The sequence below is a fragment of the Neomonachus schauinslandi genome, chromosome 11, assembly GCF_002201575.2.
Source record: "Neomonachus schauinslandi chromosome 11, ASM220157v2, whole genome shotgun sequence".
Lineage (NCBI taxonomy): Eukaryota > Metazoa > Chordata > Mammalia > Carnivora > Phocidae > Neomonachus > Neomonachus schauinslandi.
In genome coordinates, this window is record NC_058413.1 from 46,972,948 (window position 1) to 46,996,517 (window position 23,570).

The window sequence follows — 23,570 nt, forward strand, 5'->3', positions numbered from 1 at the left end:
ATAATCTAAAGCCATTTTAAACTACATTATCTTACATTTCTAGCAGGTCAAATGCATAATATGCAATGTGATGTACAAATATTAAATACTTATAGTGACAAAAAACATTTATGGTTGATGGACAAATTTTTTTCCAATTACAAAATGTAACTGATGTAGCCTAAAGCTCATCATTAAATACTGTTTCATATTCTATTGAAAAATGTGCCCTCTTTTAGTACTTTATATACATTATACTCTAAATGTTAAAATGTAGGGATACTAGAGATAAAATGGTAGAAAACAGGCATCACAAAGATTTAGACAATTAAGGTAAGCTCAGAGTGACTTTTAATATGCCAATCGATGTTAATAAAACACAAGTCAAACAGACAAGTGCAAACATGCTGTAAACCAAAATTAATAGGAAAGCAAACAATAGACAAATTCTGTGTTTTTGTTTTTTGCAATGTCTGGTTAGCCAGTATTATTAGTCAAATGGCTTATCATTGATAAAACATATTTTGTGAAAAGCTTGGAATAGTCAGAAGTCATTCTGGCATTTCAAACAGCTATGTACACTATCACCAAGATTAGTTTATATACACAAATATTGAAGAGAAACCGGGCAAAACATTTAAAAACAGACTAACAATACAATCAAGTACAAAACTTGGGTAGAGGGAGGGAACATTTTAAAAAAGAGTCAGGGAAGGGCATTACCAGGAAAAATTACAAAACCAATAACAATTATACTACATTAATACAGCAATCCAAAAGGGAAAAAAAAAGGTGCATTACTCCAATGCACTAGCTTCAAAGTTCAAAGAAAAAAAGGCAAATAGCTGCTTGCCATCAAGAGCAGCTATATATTTCACATAATTGTTTTCCAAAAAAGCCTATTAACAACAATGATTGTTTAATGCTACAATTTTACAGCAAAGACAAAACTAGAATAGCAGCAAATTCACAAGGCAATACTTCCACAGAATTATCATTCCATGGTTCATGCAATGCCTACAAAGTGCTCCCAGTTGGATATACAAGTATAATTCACAATTTAAAAAAAAGAAATGTAAGATTGACACACAGGTACATTGAAGGCTGAGTAGTACTGAGTCTCTTAGCATTTCCCTTTTCAAAGGGAGAATATGTTTGCAATAAAGCCCTTGAGTCCCTTTTACAGGTCACTACAAGGAAAGACACCTTTTATTACAATGCAACAGCAAACTATAAGCAGCACACCACCACAGTGGTTAACCCTAGAAAGTCTGGTGTAACATCCAACAGTGACTGACGGCCTACAGAAGACAGACTAGTAACACTAGATGAAAGCCTGATATAGCACTGGTCAAAATACAGCTTTCAACTGTAATTCACAAACAAAAGTCCTAAAAGGTATTTCAGTAAAACTACTGACACCGATTGAGAAAGTAATTGCAAGCTGGATTCTAGCAGTGATTTCAACCTAGCTTCCTCTTGTCACAGTTTTTTGGGGGAGGTGGGAAATGAGTAGTTCAGTATATGGTAAGGCTGACAGAGCGGTTCATTTTCTTTCCAATAAGTCGAGATGTTCTATTACTCTGGGTGGTGGACCTAGTGGTCATCCGATCAGTGAAGAGTGCTCTTTCCTCAGCTGCAGCTTTTGCCATCTGAGCTTTCTTGAGTTCTCTAAGAACATAAAAATAGGAAACAAGACTTTTCACCTATTGTATTAATCCTAGGAAGGGATCCTAAGAGGCCAAACACAAACTATGTTATCAGCTGGGAGATCTTAGCATGCCATCATTATTCTAAAATACAACTGAGGAAAAAAAATTACAGTATGAAACTTTAGCTTGTGCTCAAACAACTTAAATTTATGAAATGATTTTATTTTGTGCTCTCAGAATTAAAACATCATATACACTTGGACCCAAATAATAAAGATGCTAGTAATGACTTTGAGTTGTAATACAAAATAATTTCAAACAGAACTCTAATTCGTATTGTGAAAATATCTTTACATAATAGAGATGAAAGGAAACTTCTACTTCCTACTTGTCTGAACTACGATGGCTATCAAACTAGTGGCAAATAAACCTTTTGTATTTCAAGTCAGTTTTATTAGATTAAAATCAGCAATAAAGCAAATAATATCATTCCAATCAATTTTCTGAAATGTCAAAGGTCATTCAGACAAAATAGGAGACACATCTACCAACGTAATTGATGTTAATTTTATCCTTCCATAAAAAATAAACAGAATGAAGGAAACTGTTAATTTATGGTGAGAGTTTAAGGGGAAAGAAAAGCCTGTACAGGCTCACTTAGCTTTTGCTACAATTTAGGGATTGGGGATTATCACCACTTGCAAATACATGCTGGTCTTAAACATTTTTAAGTCCATAATTTAAAAGTTTAGGAACAATACCAAGTAATAGGTCACAAATAACTAATTAAAGGCAGAAATCCCCTAATTTTAACTGTATAACATACCAAACCACTACAGCCTTCACTGACAAAAAACCTAAATCATCGCTCATTAAAATTTAAGAATGAAAATAAGAAAGTTAAAACAAAACATTCCAAAGAAACTCTCACTTACTTCTGCAAAAGTGAATTTTTGAATTTTTCAGCATTCAATTCTATCCGTAATTGTTCTGCACTTTTTCTAGAAGCAGACAGCAATACTGAATGCTTTACCAGTGCCATTGCTGAAGGTCTTCTCTCTGGATCTGGATGAATCATAACCTTAGAAAGAGAAATGAAATTAAGATAAAGGCATGCAATTTAATAAAATATAAAACCATGTCAATAAAAAGTGCTTATATACAAAAAATGCTCACTTTTAGCAACTCTGTAAACTCTTGGGAAAGCACTTGGGGAATCCGGGGTAATCTACCCTGTCTGATTTCATGCCATTGGTCTCCATTTCTGGGAAGAGGTTCAGCACCAGCAGCACATACTACCGTGAGGGCAAGGGCAAAAATATCCGCTTTTGGTAGATGGGTATAGTTCTGTAAAATTAAAAAAAAAATTTTTAAGGGACTATAAAAATGGCCAAAATAAGTGATGACAGGTGAGAAATAAGACTAGATTAAAATATCCAATGCTACATTTAACCTTTAAAACCTATTCAGAGACTAAGTTAAATTTGAGGAGCTTTTTAAAATCACAAATACATATATACTCTGGGAGGGGAATGGTAAATACATTTCTAAAAGTAAATGCCTTCTCTTTTTCACTAGTCCATTTCAACTCTCAGAATAACTCCCATCCTGGGGCATTCATATGCATACAGGAAACATGCATACATTGACAAGTTACAAATACATGTACACATATAAAAAGAACAATGGGATCGCGCAATTTATTTGTTCTACTTTCATTCTAAACTCTTATCAAAAAAATATTTTGTCACACTTTTTTTGGGTCACATTTTTTCAAACAGTACTATTAACTATATGCTGTAATTTATTTAATCGTTCCTCTATTGCTAAACGTTTATATTATTCTCAATTTATTTGTATACGAACATTTCTGTAGGCAAGAATTTCCTAGAAATGGAAATTCTGGGTCAAAGGGTACAGGATTTTAAAACGTTGATAGATACAAATGTTGATCTCCTAAAAGGCTATGCCATTTTACAGTTCCATCAGTAGTTTATGAGAATTTCTTTTATAGCTCCATCATTGTAATACTATAAATCTTTACCTTTACTCAACTTTCCTAGATTAAATATCCCCAGCTGATGGTTTAGGCTTTTTTTATTTTACTAGTTATTAGCTTAAAATTTTAATATGTTTGCATTGTTATAAAGCAAATTGCATTATTAAAGGAAAAAAACTACCTCCTGCAAAACTTCATTTGCAAGAAAACGGCTATCACCCTCTTCAACTTGTGGACTAGAGATTCTTGTTACATGTCCAAGATCACCTGTAAGTATTGAAAAAAATAAGAGTCAAGAGTTAAACAGCCTCCTACTTTATTTTAAGGCAATAAGCTGGTTATCTTTCTTTCTTACCTATTTTAAACATAACTTTGTTGGATGCCCAGTCATCTTCATCTCCTTCTTCAGAGGCAGCATTTGGGATTGAGGTTCGAGATATGAAAATATTACCTGTCAAACAGTTATTTTTGTCAGCTACACTAACAATTAATGGTGTAACAAAAATTCATAAACAAGGCCGTACATCAGAATCATCCCAAAAGCTTTCAAATGTATAGATTTTCATATGTTCTACCCCCAAACCAAATGAGAGTAAGAATCTCAGGGGACAGGAAATGGGGTTGTATTTTCTAAGGAACGTATTTTCTGGACTAATACTGATCTTTGAACACTTGGAAACCACTTCATTAGACCCTTGTCATCTACACACTGATCTCTGGTTTTAACTATATAGAAACAATACAAAAAACGCAATAATGTAGTAATCTGTGGTGCTTCTAAATCATAAATTTTAAGCTAATACTATGGGCTGGTATGAAAAGTACAAGTAATGTAACTTTTGAGTTTGGCTGTATCTACATCCCAATGTGGCTTTGTGGTTCATCTCTGCTGTACACATACTTTTCTTCTTCAAATTCAGGTAAGTTCCTGATTAACGTTAAGTTTCAGTGACAGATTTCATTTTAATAGTTTTACCAATGTAATACTGAGTTTATAAATGTTACATTCAATTAAGTCATCTTTCCAATTTCACTTTATTTATAGGATAATTTTTTTTTTTTTTTAAGATTTTATTTATTCGACAGAGAGAGACACAGCAAGAGAGGAAACACAAGCAGGGGGAGTGGGAGAGGGAGAAGCAGGCGCCCCGCGGAGCAGGAAGCCCGATGCGGGACTCGATCCCAGGACCCTGGGATCATGACCCGAGCCGACCGCAGACGCTTAACGACTGAGCCACCCAGGAGCCCCAGGATAATTTATTTTTCTATGTTATTTACAAATTTGAAATTTTAGGGCCCCTGGGAAGCTCAGTCGTTAAGCGTCTGCCTTCGGCTCGGGTCGTGATCCCAGGGTCCTGGGATCCAGCCCCGCATTGGGCTCCCTGCTCCACGGGAGGCCTGCTTCTCCCTCTCCCACTCCCCCTGCTGTGTTCCTTCTCTCGCTGTGTCTCTGTCAAATAAATAAATAAAAATCTTTAAAAAAAAAATTGAGGGCGCCTGGGTGGCTCAGTTGGTTAAGCGACTGCCTTCGGCTCAGGTCATGATCCTGGAGTCCCGGGATCGAGTCCCGCATCGGGCTCCCTGCTCGGCAGGGAGTCTGCTTCTCCCTCTGACCCTCCTCCCTCTCATGCTCTCTGTATCTCATTCTCTCTGTCTCAAATAAAAAAAAATTGAATTTTTAAAACTTCATATGCCTTAATATTTTCAACTTTTGTACTTATAAGGGTCTACTATGTTTGTCTGACACTTAAAACAAGATATGAATGAGTACAGGCAAACCTTACTAATTCCTATTTACTGCCATCAGCCCAAATATTATTTTTCCCCTTTTGGAAAATAAAAATTTTAATGAGTTATTAACATACAGATAAATTCTTCACATAACTTATAAGATTCAAGTAAGTTGTGTAAAATGATTTAAATTCTCATGAATCACACATTTCCATAGACAAAAAAAAACCTTCATTAAATTCAACTTAGAAACACCTAGCCTAAAATTCACACTTGAATTCATCAACCTGTTAGTTTTAACTTCCAATTTATAGGAAACACAGGGGAAAAAGGAGTATGATAAATGATGCAAGGGAGCAACCAGTCAAATCCAGAAGAAAGGACAAGACAAAGTCCATATTAGTATTATTTTTTTTAAGGTAGAGGAAGGGTAAAACCTGAAGGAAAAAAGAAAAAGAATAGAAGTAGATGGGATGCATGGTCCTGAAAATGGATACTAGTTTGGACAAGTAAACCAAAAGAACTTGGTTACCTGGGATAATTTTTAAAATGATCTAGCTATTAGAATAGATGAAAATGTACTGAAACAAAAAGGTAGGGGCTCCTGGGTGGCTCAGTTGGTCATGCGACTGCCTTCAGCTCAGGTCATGATCCCAGAGTGCTGGGATTGAATCCCACATTGGGCTCCCAGCTCAGCGGGGAGCCTGCTTCTCCCTTTGACCCTCTCCCCTCTCATGCTGTTTCTCTCATTAATTAATTAATTAATTAATTAATTAATATATAAATAAAATCTAAAAAAAAGTAGAGTTGACTTACAAAAAGTTTTAAAATAGTGTGTACATTATGAGGTTATTTTAATAAAATGAGAGGGATGTGCACTAAGATGTTACTGCAGCATTCACTGGCACCCTTTTTTAATGCAAGATAATCATACTGCGGGGCACCTCGGTGGCTCAGTGGGTTAAGCATCTGCCTTCAGCTCAGGTCATGATCCCACAGTCCTGGGATCGAGCCCCACATTGGGCTCCTTGCTCAGCAGGGAGCCTGCTTCTCCCTCTGCTGCTCCCCCTGCTTGTGTTCTCTCTGACAAATAAAAATCTTAAAAATATATATTTAAAAAAAAAAAGGTAGTCATACTGCATGTGCCATTTGTTTTCTGAATAATGCGGTAACACCTTCATGGTATATAGGCTAGAAATACCATGTTACATAGCACTTATGTTTCCAAAAATGTGTTCACATATCTCATTTTATTCTATCCACCCTGTTAGCAGGACCAGCATTATTTTGTAATTATGATTCTATAACCTAGTAGAAGAGAGGGGCTTTAAACAACAGGTTGTTAGTCTCCCCATCAGAGTCCTACTTCATGACTATATGGTTTCCATAAGATGCAGCAAATTTTTCCAACTTTTAATAAAAATGAATTGTCTCAAATATTTTGGAATAACAAGAGGTGAATGGAAATCATAAAACAATATAAACATGTGGCTCAAAGGTCTTTTAAAATTAACAATGAAAAAACAGAGTAAGATGTTTTAATGAAATCATTTATTCTCTATAACACTAAAGAACACAGGTCAGAGAATTTGTAATACTTACTAGGCTTTATATCCATATGAACCAAAGACATTGAATGAATATACCTCAAGCCCCGGCCAACTTGCAAAAGGAGATCCTTCAACTCTGCTTCTGTGAAGTAACTCATGCTTCTATAGTTTTCACTTATGGCATCAGCTAAACTTCCACCTAACAAACATGGGAAAAATTAGCAATTTCCTCTTCGTGAGATCTTATTTCTTTTCCCTCCATCTTGAGTTTGTGGCCACAAACTCAACAAAGAAAGTAGCATTTTGTACGACCTATTCTCTTTTTCCTGCTTGTGAAATCTAAAGTTTATTTATTCTTTCAATAAATACTATACTCACATGGGTACAAAATATAAAGTCTGGTTCATCCATATACCCCAGCATCCCACCTGGTTCTTTTTCCCCAGAATAAACCAATGTTACTGGTTTCTTACATATTTTTTCAACTCCTTTTCATACAAATGATAACATATTTTCATTATCTTGAAGATTAGTCTTTACTAACATACAAAGACTACCTTGTTCTCTCGTGTGTCTACAGAATTCCATTGTATAATTGAATGGTGATGCATTAACCAATCTCCTAATTGATGAACATTTTAAAATAATTTCCAAGCCTTTGCTACTATATACTATAGTCTAAGGAATAACTTTGTACATTGGTCATTTCACACGCATTTAACATATCTCATAGAAACAAATTGCTGGTTTAAAGGGTTATACAGGGGCGCCTGGGTGACACTTGATTCAGAGTCTGACTCTTGGTTTTGGCTCAGCTCATGATCTTGGGGTCGTGGAATCGAGCCCTCCCTTGGGCTAGCACTCAGTGCGGGGTCTGCTTGTCCCTCTCACTCTGTTCCTCTCGGCACCCTGCCCTCATGCTCATGCACACACTCAAATAAATAAAATCGTTTTTTAAAAAATAAAGAATATGTTCAGTCATAGAACAGTACTAATATGTGGCTCTAGTATGTGTGTGAAATACTATCTTATATATAGAATATATTTTTATAGCTGAGAGGGACATTTCTCTATTTATCCTTCTACAAAACAGCTTAGGGTTGGTATTCACACCATCAGTGCCAAACCTTCATTGCCTGTGAAAATTCACATAAAAGAAGTAACAGTGTATTTGGTTTCTGATTTCAAAATGGCTGGTATTTAAACTCTGCTAGCATGTACCTTATGTGAATCTGGAGCTTTGGAAGACACATCTGGGGCCATTTTACTTACACTTACACACACACACACACACACACAGAGTTCCCCATAGAGAAGGCTGTACCAATTTATACTCCCATCATTAATGTATGAGAATAACTTTTCCCACACCCTCGACAGCAGTCTATAAATTTTATAGGTAAAAACCAGTGTTTTAGTAGTTTTAACTTATACTACTTTTGCTCTGAATGAGAATAAAACCTGCTTTTATAGGAGCAGTCAAAGCAACCAGCTCATTTGTTTATACTTTAAAAAACTTTTTAAGTTTATACTTCATAAGTTTTATTTAAAACACTGTAAGTTTATAACTTATATCTCAGGAAAAGAGGAGTTACGTAAAACAAAACAAAAATCAAAAACCAAAACAAACCACTTCTGTTTAAAGCTTAGTTAGGAATAATGAAATCAGAGCCAGAGTAATAAAATCAGGAAGGTATATTGATATATATTAGTCAGGAAAGGAAGTCCTACAATTTGAATAAGACTAGGTAGCAAAATGTCCAATGTGTTTTAAAAATAAATATAAATCACACATCTCAATATTTTAGACTTAAGTATGTTCTCCATACTTGTACAAATCTTGAACTGCAGGAAAAAGAGGGCTCTAGAAGGGAGGTCAATAAATGGGCTTGAAGGCCTAGTCCAAGTTTAATAAGCATTTTAGTGGATCTACCAACTATAGCGAGGCCAGTTCCTTCTATTTCACTGCTGAAAGGCAAACAGAAGTGAGAAGGGCAAGACACTCATCTGATATTTCATGTTCTCTTCCCCTATCCATCAACATTTTCCCACACTTGTTTACCAGGGGTAAAAATTTCAATCTATCACCAAACCAAGACAAAAGGCTTAAAATGCAAATGACTGGTTTGAGATAATAAGGAAACTTAGTCACGATAAAGGACGTTAGTTAATCACCATGTATAAATGAAATAATAGAATCATTTCCCTGTGAAACTGTGGAAAAGGATGTGAAGATCAGGCCTATTATTAGGACATTCAAAGCTTCATCTGGAGAGAAGAATGGTGGAAAAGGAAATAGAAGAGCTCACGAATGTATCTAGATAGCCTCATTTCATCTAACAGAACAGACAACTATTCTAAGAGGCAACCCTGTTTCACACAGGTCTATTTATTCTTTAAAGATCTGTATATTCTTGGGGTGCCTGGGTGGCTCAGTCGTTAAGCGTCTGCCTTCGGCTCACGTCATTAGTCCCAGGGTCCTGGGATTGAGCCCTCCATCGGGCTCCCTGCTCAGCGGGAAGCCTGCTTCTCCTTCTCCCACTCCCCCTACTTGTGTTCCCTCTCTCTCTGTGTCTCTCTCTTATCAAATAAATAAATAAAATCTTTAAACAAAAAAAAAAATCTGTATATTCTTTAAGTGTTTTATACTGTTCCAAGATAATAAACTGTTTCAAAATATTATTTTATAATCTAACTGTATTACAAGACAGGGTTTTGTTTTGTTTTTTAGGACAAGGTCTTTATAATGAGAGGGTAGCAAGTCAACTCACTCCTCCCTATCCCTCCAGGCCCAAAGTTTTCTCAAAATCATCTGAATTATACAACCACATATTTATTTGGTTGATCATTACAAATGTGTGATCCCTGAAGTGCTACTGAAATACCTGTTAAGAGGACCAACCACATCAACAAGGTGAAAGGGAGAAAGAAACTGGAAGATGACATCTAGCAAACATCGAGTGGAAAAGACATGGTCAAACTGTCCTATATTGGGGTGCCTCAGTCGTTGGGCGTCTGCCTTTGGCTCAGGTCATGGTCCCAGGGTCCTGGGATCGAGCCCTGCATCAGGCTCCCTGCTCCGCGGGAAGCCTGCTTCTCCCTCTCCCACTCCCCCGGCTAGTGTTCCCTCTCTTGCTGTCTCTCTCTGTGTCAAATAAATAAATAAAATCTAAAAAAATATATATATATATATATTGTCCTATATTAAGTGCAGTAACTGAAAAATGAAGGTTAAGAAACAGAAGAAACAGATTAGTCCACAAGGTCAGGAGAAATAGCTACATAAATATTCTGATATGAATAGAAACATTTCAAGAGACGTGTGAAACAAATTAGCAGCAATGCTGTATACTGAGCACTTAGTTCTTTCAAGTATAGAGATTAATATAATGACAACTCAAAAAAAAAGTAGGTGTGAGAAATGGATCTTTTACTTCTTTTTTGTTCAGTTTTTAAATACTGAAAACCTGAACCCACTACCTACACCACTTATTTATTCACAAGCTATGAGAAGGCTGGTCTTGTTGAAAGAAAAAATGAGAATCAAAAAAAATAAGTAACAAACAAATCCTTGCTATCACCTCCCAACTGCTCACTAAATTCTAAATTCTCTAATATTCACAGAAGATATACAGAAATGGAAACCCAGTATATATAAAGATTTACCTATTTAATAACAGGTATTTATAAGAATCAGAATTGAGGGGCGCCTGGGTGGCTCAGTTGGTTAAGCGACTGCCTTCGGCTCAGGTCATGATCCTGGAGTCCCGGGATCGAGTCCCGCATCGGGCTCCCTGCTCGGCAGGGAGTCTGCTTCTCCCTCTCCCGCTCCCCCCTCTTGTGCTCTTTCTCTCTCTCACTCTCTCTCTCAAATAAATAAATAAAATCTTAAAAAAAAAAAAAAAAAAAAAAAGAATTGAGACCAGGGTTTTGATAAAGGTTTAATGAAGAAGGGGGGAACCAAGTTGGTCCTTGAGGGACTTTTTGAAATTGAAAGCTCTCCAGAGGTCCAAAGTTGAACCTCTACACATGCTTGTTTTGTTGGTTTTGGGGAGAAATGAGGGAGAGAGGCATAGCTAGAGAACTAAAAGCATAACTTAATAGAAAAGTGTGAGTGGATTCCAGTGGTAAACTAGGTTGGAAAAATGGGAATGGGGGCAAGATTATAGAATACTTTGAACAAATGGCTGAAGTTAGAACAATGGAGAGTCACTGTCACTTTATGAGTAACCAGTATCAGTTTTAACAGCATAAAAAATGAAATGGAAAGGGAAGGCTAGATGCATTGAACCTACATTATGAACTACCATACCCCACATACACTATGCTGCGTGCTAGGGATACCAAAATATATATATGGCAAGACCACTGTCCTTGCATGATCAGTTTGACTAATAGGCACACTACCATGCACAATTCTACTATTGAAGTAAAAGGGACAAGGTTTTCAATCTTTACTTAATATCCAGGTAAGCAATGAACTTAAAACTCATGTTAAGCTTCTTGAATTTATAAGAGATATACTCTCTTTGTATTTATGTAAGAGATAAAAGAGACATAGAATTACAGCAGGATTTCAGATAAAAACTATTTCCTCAGTGTTCATTTTTTTGAGCTCAAAAGTTTGTAAGAGAACCAACATATTACTCACCATTACAATATTCATTCTGTATAAGCATATGATCATCTTCTGCCCATGCAGAGAAATAACGAACTACATGAGAATGCTGTCCAAGCACTGCATGAGCATATACTTCCCTCAAAGCGTTCTGCCTAGGAGAGATTTGACATTGACAGAATGGTAAATCATTTTTATCCAAGCCTAACTTGAACTAATTTATGTGAAACTTCATAAGAGAAACTTGACTTCTTTATCTATCATTATGCTGAAGGATAACTTGCTTAAGAAAGAGGGAGTTAAGACTCTGTACCAGATTTTTCTAAAGGCTTCCATTAAAGAAGAATGTTAGTTACAAAGAAGGAACCTTGCTGGCCCTAGGACTTGGGAAAAATGAAACTCCATTTTACTGTGAATTCATGGATGCTACCAAAAAAAGAAATTTAAGTTAGGTTCCAAAATCAGACTACTCATAACTTTACCAAATCCAGTAAGAATTAATGGCACAAAATGAAAAGGATCTGATTAAATTATTATAGCTTCTCAAAAGTGAGAGAATTTCAGTGCTTGATTATGTAAAACCTTAATGCTTGCAACACCATAGGGAATAAAAGAGCAAAAGACAAAATTTTTAATACATACTCATCGACAGAGCCAGCCAATGGCTTTTTTGATCGCTTAATGGCATAAATGCATCCATCCAGCCTCTTCACACACTTAAACACAGAACCAAATTCTCCAGAGCCAATTTTCTCTAGCTCATGAAATTCTGTTGTATACCGTGACTTCATATTGCTTTCAGTAATTGTAATTCTCTGTAATAAAAAAGTGTATCCATATACATAATACAAAGATATGAAAATGATTTTTTGCTATGATGCTAGCACTATGTGTGAAATTTAAAAATCATTATATCTTATGTTTTAATGGATATTTAATATGTATATATGGTAACTTGTTAAGAAGTAGAAAATGAAATTTCAGAAACAATAAAAAGAAAATGAAAAGCTATTTACTTTAGCAGGTCTTGTTTCATCTTCGAACTCATAATCACTGGCTTCCATGTCTTCACCACAAGAACTGAAAAATATTATGTATTTTCCCATCAACAGATCTGACAGACACATCAACTAGAGATCCAAAACTTTATCTGATAGGTGTACAGTGAAATTGCATTTTAATGAATAAAAACAGACAAGAAAGGGCGCCTGGGTGGCTCAGTTAAACATCTGCCTTCAGCTTGGGTCATGATCCCAAGGTCCTGGGATTCAGTCCCGTGTCCAGCTCCCTGCTCAGTGGAGAGGGAGTCTGATTCTCCTTCTGCCCCTCTCCCCACTTGTGCTTGTGTGCTCTCTCTCGTGCCACACAAAAACAAATAAAATCTTAAAAAAAAACAGGTAAGAAAACAATTATATAATCACGAGATATAGCTCAGCTGATGAAAATGCTGTCCCTGCTGAAATATGCTTATTAACTACAAGCCAACACCACCACACATATCAAAATTAAAGTCTTTCTAAATCAACTCTCTCTGCCTGCCTCATTTTTGACACCAGCAGATTTCCTACAAGCTATCTAGGCTTTTTATTCCTTCCTTTTTCACACCACTACTTTTCTACAGCTGATTACTTTCCACCTACCTCTCCTGGGAGGTGGGTGCTAGCAACAGAAAAATTTCAGAGCATAAACTTCCATGTCATTCAGATGAAATTAAATTTTGATAAGTACCACAAACCAATCTTGAGTGGTTGGGGACCAAACTGTGGAGTACTAAATAACTTACTCGTTCCAATGTGTTCGCTTTCTTCTACGACATTGTCCTGAGGAATGAAGTAACACAGAATCTGGGGTAAAAGGATTAATATTCACTTGAGGAGTCTGTCGCATGTCAAATTCCCTTTTTCCTGATTTTTCTGTATCCATGAATAGAGAACCACCTCGGAGTTTAACAGAGCTGGAATCAATTCCTCGAGCTTTGGAGAGCAAACTCTAGGACAGGAAAAATAAAATTTTTAGTATCCAAGTCCTATAGACAGCCTTATCAACCCAACCTTCAACAAGCCTTTCACAGGTCTGATAGTGCAGATCAAAGCAACACACAAGCCTCTGTCACATCTCCAGCAAAACAGTGGTTAACTATAGCAGTCTGAAAAGTGGATACCAACCACCTTTTCTGAAAAAGCCACATAAAATAGGTCTCTGACCCTAAAAAGAGTAGGAATGCAGACTAAAATTAAGTTTATTCTGGAGTCCAGAAGTTAACAAAAACCTTTCATTCCATCTAAAAATAGAAAGCAGTCAGGGAGCCCCATAAAAGCTCCCTTCCCCCCATCCAAATAGGGCTTTGAAAACCACCTCCGGCGGACTCCTCCCCTCACTTCCAGAGGGATCATGCCTTGGGCAAGTCCCTAATAAACAGTAACGCTCAAAAAACACTTCTTCGTGAGGTTTACGACCAATGGCACTGAAAGGGACTCAGAAAGGTGCATTTTCTGTATTAGTTTTATAAACGCGATACTTGTCTCAATTTCGTGACGGGTCTGTTTTTAAAATCTGGCTACATCTAACGTTCCAGAAGTAGTAATCTGCGTACTCACTTGCTACTCAACAAACAGGTGCTGAACACCTCCTTCATTGTGATCTGTTATCAGCAATATGAAAGCACAAGGGTCCAAGAAACCCCACCAATGCTGGCTTTTAACCGTTGGATGTCCCTAATCGTTACACTTAGGCTGACCACACATGGGCACTGCAAACCCAAGGGTGTAAACAAACGCTTACCCAATAAATAGCATGTACGGACAGTAGCTTAAATGCTACTCTGAGTTAAGGAGTGTTTAAGACTGGAAACGCTTGGAAGGCCAGCCTTTTCTCCCAAGTCGAAGCGCAGTCCTCCTCCATACCTCAAACTTAACCCCTTAAGGCCATATGACACGAAACGATAAGCGCATGAAGTTTTTTTTTTTAACCGAACTCCTGCGTGCGCCGCCCAAATTACAGGGCCCATTACTGCGTTTAAAAGGCACCATATGGCTGCGGGGCTCAAGAGTGTCAGGTGGCCGGGCCAGCCCACTCCAAGCATCCTTCCAAACCACGTTATCAGTGCCACACTCCGGGCTGACACGGTCGGGAAGGCCCCGACTCGACGGGCGTGAAATCACCAGCCACCTGGACGGCGCCGATCAGCCCCTTTGAAAGATGAAGAAGTTCCAGAAGAGGCCCATTGTTCAGTTACATAATCTTAACGGACAACTTCTGGGCAGGGCCAAAAAGAGGGGCTGCCAACTTTTTGTTGCGGCTCCGGGGAACGAGTGGGGGTGCGGCCGGGCGGTTATGTAACCGAACCCGGGCAGCGCCGCGCTCGGCTCCCGGCGCCGCGGCCTTTTTAAAAGGCTGGGCGGGCGCGGGCTCGGGGCGCCCGGGCCCCGCGTCCTCTCACCTTGGGCGTGTGCGGCGTGTCGAAGAGCCGCAGCTTGCGGAAGGTCTTGTGCGGCGGGGTGCCGGGGTGATCCGGCAGCGGCGAACAGGGGCCCTCGCTAGCCCGGCGCGCCCCGCAGCGGCGCGGGGACGCGTCCCCCGCGCCGCCGCAGCGCACCGGCGAGAACGAGCTGCCCAGGAAGTAGGCGGCTGCCGGCGACTTCACCGGCGACGAGGAGCCGAAACCCTCCTCCTCCCACGAGTCGCCCTCGGCCCCGCCGCCCTGCACGTCGGCGCTGGGACAGGCGCCCCGCAGCAACATGTCCTCCTCCAGCTCCCCGGGGCTGCCGGGGGCCGGGCCGGGCGAGCGGCGGCGCTCGGGCCCGGGCTCTGTGGGGCTACGCGCAGGCGGCAGCGGCGAGTCGGGCTCTTGAAAGGCCGAGTCCTCTCCCGTACTGTGGCCACTGCCCTCCTCCTCTTCCTCCTCCTCCTCCTCCTCACAGTCGCTGCAGGGCGAGAAGATCAGCTTCTGCCTCAAAGTGCAGGAAGCCCCAGGACGGCGGGGCGGCGGCGGCTGCTGCCGGCTCAGGAAGCTCATCGCGCCCCTGGGGCCGGGGCCGAGGCCGAGGACCGGAGAGCCGGAGCCCGCGGAGTCCAGGACGCGGACGGCCCAGGGGGCGGGTCCGCCACGTGCGACTGGGCGCGCCTGGTCGCCGCGGCGGCGGACCTGCGCGGTGGCGGGCTGCGGCTCTGGAGCGCTCGGGGCTGCGGGCGGCGGTGGCGGCGGCGGCGGCGGCGTGGACTGTCCAGCAGAGGCGGGGCGGCGTAGGCACCGAGGCTGGGGTCTCCGCAGATCCACCCGCAGGTTCGGGCTCCGCGGCTTCCCGCGACCGTTAACCACGTGAGTGCCCAACCCACCAATCCCCGCCCAGCCCCGGGTTTGAAAAAAAAGGAGGGCGCGACGTAGCCCGCGGGGGAGGGATCAACTACGCGATTTTGGCGCGAACCCGCTGGCTCCGCCCCCCCAACCCCCCGCCCTCCGCAGCCAGGCTTGGGCGGGCGCGGCGCCGCGGGCCTATGAGGGAGCCGGACTTCTGGTAGCCGAGCCGGGCACCGCCCGGTCGGGGCCGGGCGGGAGAGCCGAGGCGGCCTTCTGGGAGGGGCGAGGGGGGGAGGGGCGAGGGGGGCCGGGCTCGGCTGGGCCCAGCCGAACGCCAGCCTGGAGGCGACTTGCTCGCGGTCCCTCAGGCGCTCTGGGATCTGAAGTGGGGGCTGGGGAATGCTTCTGGTCCCCTCCGGGTCGGAACGAGCGGGGAACCACCGTGGCCCTCGGGCTCAGCCCCGGGAGTGCGACCTCCGGTCCCGCGTCCCTTTGGTGCGGGCCACTGGGGCGTTGTGGGCGTGGCTGTGGGCAGTCACGTTCTCCCGTAGAGGTTTGAGCCGGAAATGGTGACTCGGGCCTGAGGAGCTTTGCGATCTGAGCGGGTTGCTTAGGGTGGACACCGAAATCAGCAAGGCCAACACACGAGAACTCGCGGCGGGGACACCGGCCTTGGGGAAGGCCTCTGGAGCCTCAGTTTCCCCCCAGGGTGGCTGTTAGGGTCGGGTGTGCCCCCTGCGAGGTGAGCTTCGCCTAGGCCGTGGCCCCCTTTGCAGGCCCCCCCCCCCCCCCCCCCCCCTGCCCAGAGTAAACAGCAGCAGCACCACAATCGGCCCCAGCACGAAACCCAAGTGCCCACCACGCAGCCACGGTGTTTATATTTGTTTGCCAGCACGTGGGCAAGCGTTGGCAAAAGAGATTGGCATACCTCACGGCAAACTTTAAACGCAAATTGAGAAAAAAATTCCTCCAGTACTCCGTCAAATAGCGATTTTATCTGCCCTTTATCGTCGCACAGACAAGTTTCTTGTAATTTTTCAGTTATAAATAACCCCGTGATGAATATTCTAACTTCTCGTGTTTTTTCCCTGTGTTGTTTGAGGGTTTGGGGTGTTTTTTTTTTTTAAAGAGATTCCTAAAAGTGAGAATTACTGGGTCAAAGAATATAAACTGCCAAACTGACCTCCAGAAAAAAAACAATTTACATTCTCATTAGCATTGGGTTAGAGTACACTGCTCATGAATTCTGGACGTAAGTGGATATTTAATGTTTGTTAATGTAATTTTGTTGTTTTGATACATATCGTCCGACAATTTTCATGTGCCAGTGGCCACTTATATTTTTCTATTGTATTTTTCTTATTGTAGCACTTTATGAATATTAACACTTTGCCATATATGTTGTTCTAACACTTTTCAAAGGCTAAACTCAAGCTGGATTTTTAATAATGGAACCACATTTTAACACTTACCACATGGGAAATTCCCTGAGATCATATAACTGAAGATGCAGTGAAGGGTAAACAGCTGTCTTCTCCAGACATTTGCTAATATATGTGTCTTTCTTGCATGTTAATCCAAATCCAATGTTAAGCTCTTGCAAGACAGGAACTCTACCCTTTTGTATGTTTCAAGGAGAGGCATTCTCTGGTCCCTGGTGGCCAAAGCCAAGGAATGGTTTTTAGCACTCTCCCTCCAACACCACCTCTCCACTCCTGATGGCAAATATAATTCTTTGATATGCATAGTTGGCCACATTGAGTTGATTTTCTCAATTTCATGTGAGTGTAAATAAAAATAACTTGAGAAAAGGACTTATTATTGATCTTTAACATGAGTTGTATGTAAAAATAGTGTGTTTCCTAAGTAAACTTTAAAGTCCTGTAGATAACCTCTCCCCAACTAGAATGTTGTTCCTAAGCCCCTCCTATATAGGAATTCTGTATCCTCACATCCTCTCCCCCTTCACTCTTTCATAATACCCTGCTTTATTCCCCTAACAGGCTTATATCTATCTCAAAGTATGTTGATTGTTTGTTCACTACTATCCCCTTCTAGAAAATGAGTTCCCTGAGTGTAGGGACCTTTTCTATTTCATTTATTGCAGTGTTCTAACGTGGCTTAGGCCCTCAATATCTTCTGAATGATAATAGAGCTCTTATTTAAATATTTGTTGATTGGTTTATTTTTCTCTCTCAGTATAAATTCAAATGGTACAGAAGCCTCCTAGCCACCCCTGTATAGTCTGTTCTTGGAGGTAAACAGTCTTTTAACGTTTTTTTTTTTTTCAACTCTTAACTATGCCACCTGTCTGCTTCCCTGAACTGGGAGGTCCTTGAAGTAGGCTAGGCTGGAGCAGAAGGGCCTGGCTTCTGAACGGGAAGGGAAGAGTTCTTGGTACACAGCCCTAGTACTTCGAATTCTTGGCACCCAGGTCCACCCCCAGAATGGGAGAGGTAAATTTCCACTGAATGTATAGAATGACTGGAGGAAAGAAGCAATTTCTTTGAAAGTTGGAAACAAGACTTAGTGGGAGAACCATTTCTTCTGTAAAGCCTTTCCTTAACTTTCTCCACTTCTAGGTAAAAGAGACACTCTGTGCACCAGGTTTTCCACCACACCTGTAATGGACTATGTAAACACTCTTTCTTTACTTGTCTGGCTTCCTTTCCACCCAGGGCTGAGATCACGTTTTATTTGTCTTTAGAGCTCCCGCAACCAGCAATGTGCCTTGGCCCCTGAGAAGGTACTTAAATAAATGTTTCTGGAATAAAAATCTCCATGTTCTTTAAAAAAAAGGTACCAAAATGAGTAAGAAACCCAGGCCCTACCTCCTCCAGCTGACAACATGGCACAGTGTTATGGTTTTTGTTTTTTTTTTTAAAGATTTTTTATTTATTTATTTGACAGAGAGAGAATGAGAGACAGAGAGCACGAGAGGGAAGAGGGTCAGAGGGAGAAGCAGACCCCCTGCCGAGCAGGGAGCCCGATGCGGGACTCGATCCCAGGACTCCAGGATCATGACCTGAGCCGAAGGCAGTCGCTTAACCAACTGAGCCACCCAGGCGCCCCCACAGTGTTATGGTTTAACTGCAGCAGTGTCCTAACTGAAATTCTAAATGATTGTTCTGATTTTTTGAATTTCATGCTCCTCCAAGTACAGGACTCACTGTACTGGAGGGATGGGGTTACGCCCACCTGCCCCAGGGCATATCTAATTCAAATTTCCTGTTCTTTCTCTACCCAGTGTTGTTCCTAACTGTAATGTTGCTAGGCAACTTCTGCAGAATCCACAAGTTTGTGGTAATGTTGTAATAACTGAGTAAAAATCTTGCCTCTAGGTGTTGGGAGAACAAACTTAACTAGTTTATCGCTTTAGACCGATGACTTAGCAAGTATAAGGCTTTAATACCACTATTGTTGGCTCATTCACCTTCCTTAGCAGCAAAATAAGATTCCTGCACTGAAGATTTATAATTGAGATTCCTAAATCACCCTCTCAAATACTTTTAATACATACAAGCACATAAATACATATGCATATTCTTATTAACATAAGCCTGTACTTTTGAATGAAAGATACTTCAGAACTAGTAACTAATTTGTCAGTCTGGAGGAGTATTTCATAAGAATAGCTAGGCTTTACCCAAAGCTGAATTTTTTCTAGTTTATGCTTTTGATTCTGGAGGAATAATAACTCTCTCTAAACAAGAGCCTGCTCTGATAGATTTCTAATTTTTTTTAAGATTGTATTTATTTATTCTAGAGAGAAAGAGAGAGTATGTGGGAGCTGGGAGAAGGGGCACATGGGGGGAGAGAGAATCTCAAGTAGGCTCTGAGTGCTGAGCGTGGATCCCGACCTGGGGCTCGATCTCACAACCCTGAGATCATGACCTGAGCCAAAACCAAGAATCAGACACTCAACTAACTGAGCCATCCAGGGATCCCTAGATTTCTAAATTTTTTTTTTTTTTTTAAAGAAGCCAGGGGCTACCAGGTGACTCAGTTGGTTAGGTGTCTGCCTTCGGCTCAGGTCATGATCTCAGGGTCCTGAGATGGAGCCCTGTGTCGGGCTCCCTGCTCAGCGGGGAGTCTGCTTCTCCCTCTCCCCCTGCCCCCAACTTGTGCTCTCTCTCTCTCACTCTCTCTGTCTCAAATAAATAAAAAATAAAATCTTAAATGTGAGACTAATGTTGTCCCTTACAAATAGTGCTCAATAAATGTTATATGTTGCTTTTAATTATAGCAATGTTGTTTTGAGAATAATCCATACTTGTCAATGGCTTTATAGTCAGTAAATGCAACATGTAACTCCTGATGTCCCCAAAATAAGTTTGCTTAATATGGATAGACAGTTGAGATTGTGTACAACCAGTGAGGATAATCAAATCAGGACAGAAATAGTACAGTTGACCCTTGAACAACATGGGGGTGAGAGGCGCTGACCCTCGCAGTTAAGAATCAGGTAACTTTTGACTCCCCCAAAACTTAATACTAATAACCTACTGTTGACTAGAAGCCTTACTGATAACATAAACAATTAACTCATATTTTGTATGCTATGTGTATTGTATATCATCTTCTTACAATAAAGTAAGCTGGAGTAAAGAAAATGTTATAAGAAAAGTGTAAGGGAGGGACGCCTGGGTGGCTCAATTGGTTGAGCGTCAGACTCCTGATATCGGGCTCAGGTCATAATCTCGTGGTAATCCGAGGGATCTAGCCCTGTGTTGGGCTCTGCCCTGGGCTCTTTGCTGGGCATGGAGTCTACTTGTCCCTCTACATCTGCTCCTCCCCCCGCTTGTACTCTATCTCTAAAATAAATAAATCTTTAAAAAAAAAAAAAAGAAAATTGTAGGGGTGCCTGGGTGGCTTAGTCGGTGAAGTGTCTGCCTTCAGCTGAGGTCATGATCCCAGGGTCCTGGAATCGAGCCCCGCATCGGGCTCCCTGCTCTTCGGGGAGCCTGCTTCTCCCTCTCCCTCTGCCTGCCACTCCCCGCTGCTTGTGCTCTTTCTGTCAAATAAATAAATAAAACCTTTAAAAAAAGAGAAAAATTATAAGGGGAAATACATTTCCAGTAGTGTCCTGTATTAATAGAAAAAATCCATGTATTCGTGGACCTGCCCAATTCAAACCTATGTGGTTCAAGGGTCAACTGTATTGATATAATAAGAACTTGAGAAGTGTAGTTCAGGAAAAGTGGCCAGTTGAAAGCTTGTATTTTAATTAAATAAACATTATTTCTTGTCATGCCTAATTAATCTTTAAAGACTACTAGCATACTATTTCTATTTATCCTTTTAACGTTTATATCAGGTAGATCAAGGGCACATATCATTATATCCTTTAGGTACGGATTATATCAGTTATATGGGCTGCATACAAAAAGTCTGAGGACCTAAGATTCTCATTCAGTTTTTGCTTAGGGTCTTCAGCTACGAGAGACCATGCTGGGGTACTCAAAAGTTGTATCTGCACATGTACAAAATCTTGGCTGTAACCAGCCCTATTAAAGGGCTACCAGTTATCTTAGCCCTTACCCAGGCCTCAGAATCTTGAAAGACTTGATAGTCCACGGCAATCAGCCAGGCCTGTGGCAATGATACTAACTTCAAGACTTTTCCCAAGAGAAAATACTGACCACTGACTATATCATTCCTAGATGAGAAAGGAGTTCTCAGTTAACATATTTAAAACTATAGTTCTGTAAAGCAGTTAGCCAAAACATCACGCTTCCTCTTTGATATTTTAAAAATCCTTTCTACTGTGATGGAACCGAGTAGTCACGTTTTCTCCAATAATACTTTTTTTCCCTTTACAGAAGTACAAAGGGCTGTTTTTCCCCTACATTCTCAGTGAGTTTCAATAACTGAAAAGGTCACTTCACAGAAATTTTATAAACAGGAGGAATCATGGGTACACAACAGAATGCTGGCGCTCAATACACATTTGAGTAATTAATTGCCTCTCCTCTTGGGTTAGTGACATTCTCAGGAAATGACCTGGATGACCACAAGGACTGCTGTTGTTTGCTGACCACACTGTGATTATTTAAGCCAGCTTTGTTCTTATTACTGCAGCACAAAAGATGTGATGACTCTTCTTCAGGGAGTCAAGGGGTTCAGTCCCATTAGGAGAGGGAAAGGAGATAAGGCAGACATCCCATGCTGCTCTTTTGTGTAGCAACAGGAGTGTGTTTGGGTATTGCTGTTTTGATGACTCAGTAGTGAGTCAGTTTTAAAGTTCTGTAAAAGGCCTTGTTCAGCTCAGACAGGATTAAGATGAGCTCATTTGGTAGCTCATTGGGTGACGACTGGGTGGTGTGTGATCCAATCAGCTGATGGGTGGTGTAAATATGTACTTGGAAAAAACATACTAGCAAGGATGAAACTAGTTCCTGAATGCAGAAATCAACTGTCCTTGGCATCTATTGAGTGCCTACTATGTTCAAGCACCATCCATGTCCTACCCATACCCCATTACCTTTATAAATGTTAGAATATGAGAAGTGTGTTAAGTGCTACAAAGATCTGGGAGGCCTGAAGGAGCTGGGAAAGGTAGGTATGTTGCCAGCTACATGGTAGGCACTGAGCCAGATGCTTTACATGTTTATCTTATTTAATCTTTAAAGGAAACCTTTGAAAGAGATATTTTATTCACATTTTACAGAAGAAAATGAAAGCCAGATAGGTTCAATGCCTACATATACAGCCATAGGGCTAGGACTACTGAGACTATATTCCTGAGACTGTATTACTACTGGCTTAAGGACTAGCTCTTTCTACCCCAGCAAGTGTGGGGTAAGGTGAGGGTGAGAACTAATTGGAAGACTTGATGAAGGCAAGGTCGCTGGACCCAGCTGGTGCGCCAGACAGTTATGCAGTGTGATGCTAAAATCCGGACAGCAGGGCATGCACCTCGTCTGGTGTGAATGAAGGAAGTGGGATCTGGAGAGAGTTAGACTTGCACCTTTTAATTTTTTGTTTTACCGTAAAACCCACATGTGTTTTAAATTCTAAAATCAAGAGGAAACATTACAAAGATTAATATTATCTTATGTTGTGGAGTGTGTAGGGAAATGCATTCTTGTCTACTATGGAGGGTGGGTGTAAATTGGCACCATTTTTATTTATTTATTTTTTAAGATTTTATTTATTCATCTGACGCAGAGAGATAGTGAGAGCAGGAACACAAGCAGGGGGAGTGGGAGAGGGAGAAGCAGGCTTCCCGCTGAGCAGGGAGCCCAACATGGGGCTCTTGATCCCAGGACCCCGGGGATCATGACTTGAGACGAAGGTAGATACTTAACAACTGAGCCAGCCACGTAGGTGCCCCAAATTGGCACCATTTTTAGAAGATTGTTTTGGGGGTGCCTGGGTGGTTCAGTTAAGCATCCAACTCTTTTTTTTTTTTTAAGATTTTATTTAGAGAGAGAGAGAGCACACGCATGAGCAAGGTGGGGGACAGAGGAGGGGAGGGGGGTGGGGAGGGGGTGAGCAAGGGAAGGAGGACGGGGAGGGGGTTGGGGAGGAGGAAGCAGGCTCTCCGCTGAACAGGAAGCCTGATGTGGGGCTCCATCCCAGGACCCTGGGATCATGACCTGAGCTGAAGGCAGACGCTTAATGACTGAACCACCCAGCTGCCCCTAAACATCCAACTCTTGATTTCTGCTCAGGGTCGTGAGATGGAGCCCCGCCTTGGGCTCCACACTCAGTGGAGAGTCCGTCTGAGGTTTTCTCTCTC

At 41.3% G+C, this 23,570-nt stretch overlaps 1 protein-coding gene across 1 annotated transcript; it reads right to left on the bottom strand.

Moving 5' to 3' along the window:
* Positions 1-318: 318 nt before the first annotated feature.
* On the bottom strand, positions 319-15,544 carry WEE1 (WEE1 G2 checkpoint kinase). The gene is made up of 11 exons (XM_021685764.2): positions 14,969-15,544; positions 13,313-13,518; positions 12,546-12,609; positions 12,172-12,344; positions 11,563-11,684; positions 6,964-7,110; positions 3,986-4,081; positions 3,812-3,897; positions 2,808-2,978; positions 2,567-2,712; positions 319-1,650 (listed from the first exon to the last, which is right to left on the bottom strand). Exons 1-11 carry the CDS (start codon positions 15,542-15,544, stop codon positions 1,497-1,499), a joined length of 1,941 nt encoding a protein of 646 aa, XP_021541439.1. The 3' UTR covers positions 319-1,496.
* Positions 15,545-23,570: the final 8,026 nt, after the last annotated feature.

What these genes read in the sequence shown, in the direction of transcription:
- WEE1 (XM_021685764.2), bottom strand. Translation starts at nt 15,544, where the DNA reads ATGAGCTTCCTGAGCCGGCAGCAGCCGCCGCCGCCCCGCCGTCCTGGG. An exon ending in ACACGCCGCACACGCCCAAG is followed by an intron (nt 13,519 to 14,968) that starts GTGAGAGGACGC and finishes TTCCTGTCCTAG; the next exon opens with AGTTTGCTCTCCAAAGCTCG. An exon ending in AAGCGAACACATTGGAACGA is followed by an intron (nt 12,610 to 13,312) that starts GTAAGTTATTTA and finishes AATATTTTTCAG; the next exon opens with TTCTTGTGGTGAAGACATGG.